At 44.7% G+C, this 9,726-nt stretch overlaps 1 protein-coding gene across 1 annotated transcript in view; it reads right to left on the bottom strand.

The window, feature by feature from the left end:
* Positions 1–1,162: 1,162 nt before the first annotated feature.
* LOC8023497 (transmembrane protein 135) overlaps positions 1,163–9,726 on the bottom strand; it is a 108,990-nt gene continuing 100,426 nt past the window's right edge. Inside the window, exons 12-13 of the mRNA XM_029987878.4 lie at positions 4,021–4,088; positions 1,163–1,743 (exon numbers count right to left, since the gene is read on the bottom strand). Of these exons, the coding sequence (XP_029843738.3) occupies positions 1,602–1,743; positions 4,021–4,088 (210 nt within the window). The 3' untranslated portion in view covers positions 1,163–1,601. The remainder of the gene's footprint in view (positions 1,744–4,020; positions 4,089–9,726) is intronic.

The raw sequence follows: 9,726 nt of genomic DNA, 5'->3' as shown, positions 1-9,726 counted from the left end.
CTTACCATGGTACTGGTATCCATGCCGTCAGAGAGGTCCATCAACCTCAGAAAAGCTCTGGCCCTACGCTGGAGCGCCATACAGTCACCGCCCGACACCATGCTACACACCAACAACTAGGGCCCCTCTAGGGTGATCGGCTATGACCATGGAATGGGAAGAGACTGAAAATTCTCGAGTGCTATTTTTTTTTTTATTGTGTATAAAAAATGGGTTGTCAATAAAGTGGATCCCGACACACTCCAACGATGCCGACCTGCCGTCGCGCCCTTACTACATATACATTTTTGAAAGGTGGCATGCCGTTAGGTTTGTGACGCCACAATTCAGGGATTACGTCTTGCTACCCTAAGCTACACGGCGGCACCAAGCGGGAACAAGGGATCGGGACAATCGCCGCCTGCTGCGGTTGGCCAGCGCTGCACCACTGGCGGAAGGCGGCGATGTCCCGGTCCTTTGGCCCCGCAGTGTAGATTAGGGCTCCTGTAGTAGCTTTCGCAAGAAAGCTCCTTCATAGAATCAAGAAAGCTGCCTGTCCAAAGTGTCCAACATGCAACACTCCGGAAACTGTTGAAGACCTTCCGATCATAGGCGTAGACTACGGGGGGGGGGGGGGGGGGGGAGGCATCGGGGATCGTGCCCCCCGTGGTAAAATCCGGGGGGGGGGGGGGGGGTCAGAGGCCCTTCCCCCCCCCCCCCCCCCCCCCAGGCAGGCCCGGGCCATGATCCTTACCGAGACGCTGTGACGCTGTTTACGTGCCGTGTAACGAGTTTCAAGTAGTGGCATGTAAACGAAATAATGCCCGCGTTGCTTTTATTCGCAACATACATGCGAAATGGAATCCCAGCGTACTTCCGGGGGGGGGGGGGGGGAGCGAAAAAGCACCCCCCCCCTCCCCCGGAGAACTTCTCAACCTGCCCCCCCCTTGGGAAAATGGAAAGTCTACGCCGCTGCTTCTGACAGTATGTACCCTTCGCGGCAACGAGAGACAGTCGCTCGAGGTGACACTGTGAAACATGGATGATAGGCCAATTACCATCGCGAAAGTGTTTGGTGACTGGGACTCAATTCAATGCTTCGTAAATACTACAAACGCATGGATTACCTTTTTACGAGACGCAAGGTTGGAACTGATTCTTTAAGATGTGAGACAAAACTACTCCGATTACCTCACCCCCATCCATATACCCTTCCTTTTCTCATTTCATCTTTCTAAAGTTTTCCTTCAATATCCCCTTTCCCCCAGGGTAGAGCAGCCTGCTAGATCCAGGCACACAGGCTAGCCTCTCAGCCTTTCAATCCAACCTCTCTCCCTTTTTTTCTTTCTATCTCTCTTAAGCCTAAACATAATTTCAGCCTCGTCACTGGCCGCGCTTTCCCGTAGGTTGCAGCGATTGACTGTTCCAAGTGCTTTGCAAGAAATTGAATTTACCAGATTTCTTAAACTGTAGGTGGCACTTTTTTTTTGTCTTTTCGTGTTTTTTTTTTTTATCCGGGGTTATCATTTGATCGTTTTCCTTCATTTTCTTGGGTCATGAACCGGGTTCAACGCGGTAAAGTCTTGGGCCGTACACCGTGAAGACGTCGAAGCTACGCTCCTTCAAAATGGCACCCAAACCAGCACCGACTCCTGGAACTTCCGCGTGGTGTACTTCAAGTCCAGCTTTGGCCAAAAGTCGTCGAACAGCTTGGAGGAATGGACGCCGAACATGTCGTACACGTGACGATTCAGGAGGGAGAACCTGGAAGATAACAGCGCTTTTTAGACGACTGAAAATAAAAATACTCGTTAAAGAAGAAAAAAAAATAAACACGAAAGAAAAACAGATTTTTTTGTCCGTCTATTTGTGTGTTCGTCATATTTGGACAAGAAATAACGCAACTGTCCAAAAGAATAATGGCATTAAAAACAAAATCCGCTGTTTCATCGGAAAACGTTACAAGATTGAAGGAAGCGGAAAATGCAAGCGCGAGAATGTCATTTTGAGCAACTGTTTTACTTGCTATTTCCAAATTCCTTAAATTGCTATACTTTTTTAAAGAAAGAAAACACAGAATTAACGAGTTTACTGTTGTCACCGCTCAAACTTCAGTACATGGAAATAAATTACTTGGTTGGAAAACACACAAAATGATGCCACGTAACGCCAAGTTAAAAAATCGCCCCACGCCGGAGTCCCGAAGTTTTTTTTCTTTTTCCGGGGATAAAAACCTCAATTCTCTTTTAAATGTTTAAAACTGTGTACAAATTGTAATTTTTACGTAAGCAAAGTATTTCTGTAGAACTGAGCCGGCTGCCTGAGAAGAACATAGTAGAAAACCCCAGAGAAAAGGCGCTAAAAGGACAGAACAACACCGTCTCAGAACCAGCACAACAATTATTTAATTTGACACAGTCTTCCTTCTCTTCACATCCCCTGGTCATCAGCAGGAAGCACATTTGAAGGCCTCAACCAAAATTACACGTGCCCGAATGCATTAAAGTTGTCCAAGCTTTTGTACTAACTTGCTGAGAAGCATCCACAGTGTTGTTCTGTTCTCTTAGCTCCTTCTCTCTGTGTTGTCTTTTTTTTCTGTTTTTTTTTTGTACTATGATTGGTCACCAGCTCGCCGGCGTCTTTACTCTAATTTCTTTGAGAAGAACGCTTCCCCTTACAAGATATCGTTTTGCGGGGAAATGGAGCAAGACAGCGTAAATTTTGAAGAAGCAGAAACATGCAGTTGAGCTTCTGCTACAAATATCATAGCTTTTTCCTTAATAAAGTTTTTCTTCAAAGCTATACATTCGACTAATACATTGAAGATGTAGACCTACTAGGAAGCTGTTTGGGAGAGCAGCCTTAACTGACCTTCACTTTTTGTTTTCCGTTTGCTTTGCTCGGTCCCCTTCACCATAATGCTAGAAAGGTATGCTCCAAAGTGTTCTTGTTTCTCTCCTTCTTTTTTCATTTGTTTAATTTCTTCTTTTGACCTCTGCTGTCTCCTTCCCTTCCCGGCCCGGAACTGAGTTGTCCCTACCTGGCGGCGTGGCCACAATGTTCCCGGTTCTCATTTTTTTTTTTTCTGTAATACGCAGTCACAGTGTGGGTTCGACTTTACCAGTTGTACGATTAGAGATTTCACTGAGATAAAAAAGAACAATAGTATAATCGTGGTTCCGGACATCTGTCATAAATATATGGAACCCCGCATGCATTAACTAAAAAATAAAATAATTTCCGCATTGTATTATATTTTAATTTGCCACAAGAGTGGATGTGATTCCGAGCAGTGCACTGATTGGAAACGTCAACGCCTAAGGTAAACCCATCTAAACAAAATTTTAAAACAAATGTATTGAAATACAGACATTGTTTATAAAGATGACTAAATTTTTATATCAAAATAAATCGTATAATCGTAAAACTGGGAGGCCTCATTAAAACATAAAAAATGATAAAAGTGGAAGAAAACAGTTGACCTTGTTTTGGCCGTTCCATTTTCCCTCATTAAAAGAAACAATTGCCTACAGCTACCTTTTTTTTTACTTCAAAATAAAAGGAAAATACTTGTTTGCACATAAGCAAATGTTGGGTGTTTAATTTGTAGCTTTTGACAATAGCAAGGTCATTCCTCGATACAATCGGTGCACAAAGGCACCATGTAAAGAAGTTCAGTTTCTGGCAGATTTTAGGGGTGTGGGTTGCAGCTGGAGCCGCTAAATAAGCTACGCTCCAGAGTAGCGACCCCTCAGCCAGTTTGGTGTTGAGCACCATTGATGCAAGTGATCCGAATCCTTATTTGAAATCACAAAATAAAGCCTTTCCGTCCATCAGACATTTTTAAAACTGTCCGCGACAGAGCAATACGATTCCACCTGGGCTTCATCACAACATGCCTATAGAATTCAGGAAGTCGCAATTTTTCATCGCAACAATCGCCCATGGAACCCACGTTTTACAAAACATAAACACGGAGACACCCTCAAAGAAAGAAAAAAGCTGTGCGTACAAAAAACGTTTTTTATGTGCTGAACAAACCTGCGAGACGATAGTCTGTTGAGAAATGCCCAGTACGTTGGCCTCAGGTTGTGGGGCTCGAAAACAGCCTGAAAAACACAAAAGAAAAAAAAATCAAGGCTTAGAACTTGGCTCACTATCTGCGATGTCGGTGCGAATAAAATGTCTGGAAGATCACATTTTTTTAATGCTCGGAGATCAACGCGATTGCGCGACTTTTGGGAAGGACGAAGGCTCAAAATATAGTTTTGCGCGGCGCAATGATAAATACGGGAACGAGCTCGTGGCTTTACAAAAAAAAAAATGCTCTTTTTGCAAACTTCTTTGCTAATTCAGAGCTTACGTTGTCGTCAGATGGCGTATAAGTATTAAGAGTTCTGCTTCGCATTAGCCAATCTGAACGTGTGCAAAGCATAAAGCAGAAGACGAGAACGACATTTTAGGGAGAGACACACGAAGTTGCTTTCGATTCGCGAGTCTGCCAGACTAGGGAGGGGCAGTGGTATCATTAACACGGTTCTGAGTAATAAGTTTGGAGTTCTTGAATGACGTTGAATGGCGCTTCCATTTTTAAACGTATTTAGAGAGAGTCTATTTTGGTTAAATTGATCGAGAATTTGCGACCAAATGTTAAGCGTTAGTCTTCATATACGGCGTGCCAGAAAGTACGTAAGCGTTTCATTTTTTAGCATAGACACTGCTCGGAGGGTAGAAGTAAAGGAATATTTGTCCACAGTGGATGCATAACATTTGAAGCTAGAGCCTCTTTCGAACTTCGTATGTGCTCAGTATAGACGCTTTACACACGCTCCAAATTACAGCCGCCATTGCTCACCTTCTCTTGTCTTACCGAGATGCCGAGCAACTGAAACGGTAGTTGACGATCCTCTACAAAGGCCGATGCTTTAGAAAAGGACACAGTTGAATCTAATGTGGCAATAACCTGGCCTGCTATGGTAATGATGAAGTGAAATAAACGAAATAAGAGGAAACAAAAACTGAAGGTCAGTTATGGCGGCGTCCATGCACAGCTGCTGCAAAGCGTCTATAGGATATATACAGCTCACTTAGAACAAAACATGTTCCCGTCTATTAGGGAGGAAAGAGGAGAACATCTTTCAACAAAAAACAATGACTTTATTCATATATTAAGAAGGCTCGAGGTGCACCTAAGCACTTTTTATGAGTTGTGAATGTGAAAGCCTGAATACTGTTCTCGCGCGCGTTCTCGTCAAGTGGCCGCGCCGCGCTGACATCGGTCGTGCTCAGTCATGGGCACGTTACCAGTAAAAAGTAACAGTGTTACAGTTACAGTTACCTAGGGGGAAAAAGTAACTCTGTTACAGTTACAGTTATCGGATTAAAAAAGTAACGTGTTACAGTTACAGTTACCGCAGAAAGAGTAACGCCGTTACTTTCTCGTTACGGTACCAAAATTGGACACAAGAAACCATAAACCAAAAAAAATATTTTATTTGTTACACTGTAGTGAGAAGAAAGATGAACTGCTGAGAAATTAGAAAACATTAAAACCGAAGGGTGCTTCTTTTTTGTGTCATTCGTCGTTTCAGAATTTTAACGATTATAACTTATTTGCAATATTTGTTATAACTTAATATCAACTGTTTTTCAAAATTGTCATCGGAGAGCTTCCCTCTCTTGATGGCGAACACATCGCGTCCTTTGCTGAACAGGCGTTCAGCCGGCGCGCTTGACGGAATCCCCGTGTTGAGCCTGATGAAGATCCTCTTTATCATGGGGAACCTTGAGAGCCCGGTCAGATCGGTCGCGGGGTCGCTCACCCACTGTTGCACCTCCGTTGATGATGGTAATGCTTGAGGCAAGTGGAAAAAAAAATCGTCTTCGTCGCCATCCTCTTTCCCTTATCCTCGGACATAGTTGAGCCAGTTTACGTGGTGCTGAGAATACCAGAGGTACCTCGAACCTTTCCGCCACTTTTTTAATATTGTGTGACACCCTGTGTAAGTATGGCATCACGTGGGGTCTTGCTCTCTTTTTTTGCTTGTCCTTTTGGCTTTTGCCCCTGAACTTCTTCAGAAGTTTTTCAGCCACTGCGAGCATAAGGGAAGTAGGATACCCTGCAGTTCCAAGTCTCTTGACCTGACTACAGAGGCTGTCGTGCATGGCATGGTGACATGACTTTCCAATTGCCGTCTCTAGACATGACGACGCAATGCTCCGTTTCACCAACTTCGAATGCGCCGAATCATAGGGGAGGATTCCCTTCTGGGTACGCGGTTTGTAACCCCAGCACACGTGTTCCCCTGTGAATTGCATTCGCAAATCCAGAAACTGTAAAAACTGCCCATCCTGGCGCTCAAGAGTGAACTTCAATTTCTTTTTTTTTTGTCAGCCAGGAATTTTAATTTTATAGTAAAAAGTAACTGTAACGGCCTAAACAGTTACAGTTACCCAATAAAAAAGTAACAGTGTTACAGTTACAAGTTACCAGTATTAAAGAGTAACGCGTTACAGTTAAAAGTTACCGAAAAAAGTAACTAGTTACCGGTAACGCGTTACTAGTAACTAGTTACTGCCCAAGACTGGGTGCTGCCGCTCTGGAGTTTGCCCGAGGGGGCTCTGGGAGGCTCCGCCGCCCAGGGTATTGAACCGAACCCGAACCGTGAAGCGAAAACCGGAAAAAAAAACGTTTTCGCGCGAACCGGAGTTGAACCGGAATGAAATATTTTTTTTCACTCCGGAGCGGAACCGCTATATTTTCCATGCGGTTTTCGGTTCATACGCGATGTTGGGTCACGTGAAAAGTGCGTGGCGAAAACTTCGTAACCTAAATAATAAACCAAAAAATACAAGAACAAAAATTATTTTCGCGCAAACCGGAGTTGAACCGGATCGAAATAATTTTTTTTTCGTTCCTGGGCAAAACTGATAAATTATTTTTGCGGTGTTTGGTTAATGTGGGAACTCAAAATGCAGAACAAATAGGTAGCGGAAAGCTCTGTAACTTTCTATTATCAGGATTTTAGATAACGGTCGTTCTCATAATTTATAAAGCTTGTTTCGAAAACTTAAACGAGATGAGCAGAGTTACTATATATTTTCCAGGATTTCTGGTCTTACGTTTCTCTTTATCAAATGCCCACATTCGTCCCAACCTTTTCTTGGGGACCGGAAATGGTTCATCAAAGAAAATTGATCACTAGAAGATACCCAATTTGTACGTCAGCAAAAGCGACCGGTTATTGAGCCTGTTTGGTGGCAAAACGGTGAGTTGAGCTAGTTGGTTTTTTCATCTCAAACTGAACGTTAAAAAAAAGAGAAAGAGAGGTATAGACAACACGCCTAGTGCTGCCTATACCTCTCTTTGTCCTTGTTTTTTTTTGTTTGTTTTTTTTGCATTTAGTTCGAGATCGTTTTGGTGATTTTGTCTTTAATTTTGTAGAATTGTGTGCAATTTACTTTCAACGCCTTGATTTCATTGTAGAACTGATCGCATAATAAAGCGATACAAACGCCGATGGATTTTTTAGAACCTGTACTAGTTGACATACTTTGGCGCATCTAATCTGCTTTTAAAATCACTGAGCGGATTTTATAATCTGACCGAATTTGAAGTCTAGCACCAGGAAGGGAAGAGGGGATTCTATTAACACTTACACAGAAAACACCAAAACAGCTTCGATCTCCGGTAGCAGAAACAGCAAGGTCCAAAACGTTTTCCCCTCAGAAACACAAACTTCAAGACGCAGTTTTTTTTTAACATTGCTTCATTTCCATCCTCAAAATGCGTTCTCGTGTTTATTATTTCTTTATATTTAACCAACGGTGGGCGGCCGACGCTCCTCGCGATTTGCCGCTACTCTGTCCGGACTCTCAGGCGCGTTCAGAGGCATGACAAATCTCGTTGCTTATGCTCAGCTTTAACGCATGGTGGACCGCGGCCAATCCTACGAGCCATCCTCAAGATTCAGCGCTATGATCGTCCAGAGAGACTTTACGTTCCGCGCGTCGCTGCTCAACTGGCAATATAGGCTCTTAGCACTGGATATGCTAGGCGAGCTGCTAGCGTTCGCTGCAGCTTAGCTTGAAACTCTGTGCCAGTATTCTTTCTTTTCTGCAAGGCCCTCAGTTCGGCGGTTCGGCTGGTTCGGGTTGAAGCTAGGGTTGAAGAAACCAGTGCTTGATTGTCCAACACGGTGGATGTCCACGCAGCATATGCTCACCAGGCTACTTGAACTAAGAGACTTTGCTGGAGGGTTCCTCTCAAAAATAAGAAAGCTCCGGATTGACTGAAGGCGTATGGGCGGAAGTCGAAATGCTCGCAGTATCGCTTCGGCCGTCAGGAGTGGCGACGAAGACATTGCAGAAGGAACAGCTCACTGTAGCAGATTTCTACGGAGCATGGCTGAGATGTTCCTTGGGCACTTCCAAGATATTGTCGCCGTTAGCAAAGGTCTTGGTCCAGTCAATGAAAAAGAGAAAGCGACAACTTTTTAACACGGATGTCTTCTGTGCAGCAGTGTACACGGATCCCCGCTACCGCCTTCTTCTCATCCCTGAGGAAAAGTATCGGGCCACATTGCATTTGACAAAAACTTGGAGGCGAATCACAGCTCTGCATTGCGAGCAAGTTTCTTTCGTTTCTTCTGAATTGCGGCGGCTGCAGATGATTCGGAAGACGCCCTGGAAGCGCTCCTCAAGAAAAGACAGGTTGAGGCTGGCGTGCACGTTCGAGGTACCAGTAACCCACTTAATATAGCACGCCTCCCGGAAATGCTAGACAAGTGGCCACGGCTTTCAAAGGACGCTAACGTGTTGCAGATTTCGGCGGAGAGAAGGGAACGCTATCCAGAACTACGCATTGGCTCAAGTAGCCCTGTGCCCGTGACCCAGGTAAGCGTGGAGCAACCCCTTAAAGGGACCATGAAATGACTTTTTGACTTTTTCCAGATAACTTTTACATTAAACCGTCAATGTTCACTGAATGCCGAACAGGCATCCGTTTTCGTCTCGGTTTATTAACTTCTACACAAAAAATTAATGAAATATCGACTTTTTCTTGACCGCAAAACAAGCCGTGACGTACGCTCTTTCCGGAACCGGAACTTCTCTCGGCAGTAGGAGATGGGAGCATTAGCGGCGACGAGTTGGGGTGCGCCGGTAGGTTTTACTGCGCCGATGTCACCGATGTATTTTCTGAATCGGCGCCTCTCATCGCCGCATCGCAGCTGAGCGAAATTCAGCGAGATATGTTGCGCTACAGCGACAGCATGGGACTAGTCCCATACACCGGTATGCCTGTTGGGAAGTGCAGCGAGTCTTCCGGTGAAGACTCCAGAAGTCAACGCAACTGTCATTGTTGGCAAAAGGCGGCCAGTGTCAGTCGTTTGCAAAGCGACGTAGATGGAAACAAATTGCCGCGGCGTTTTTCGCGGTCTCGGAGATGCAGGAGCGAGCCGACGTTAAAAAAGATACGTTTGAACTACGAGTGTCAGCAAGAGCCACGTAAATACCTGTTAACACTTGGAGCGGACGCGCGCGTTTGATGGAAGTGCTGTATTCGCGCTGTTGGTAAGCGCTTCGGGACCGATCTTTTACGATTGCGACTCGATACTGACGCGACACTCGGCAAAGAAAGGTTGGACCGGTATTGCACGTATACCTCTCACGAACTGTTACAGCTCGACAGTGACGTGCAGTCTGTCAGGATAAAAATGGCATACCAATAACAAAGTGTACATACCG

This window comes from Ixodes scapularis, unplaced genomic scaffold (assembly GCF_016920785.2).
Source record: "Ixodes scapularis isolate PalLabHiFi unplaced genomic scaffold, ASM1692078v2 PGA_scaffold2__306_contigs__length_199485367, whole genome shotgun sequence".
NCBI lineage: Eukaryota > Metazoa > Arthropoda > Arachnida > Ixodida > Ixodidae > Ixodes > Ixodes scapularis.
Note: the sequence above shows the minus strand (reverse complement) of the source record. Positions and strands in the feature narration are given on the sequence as shown.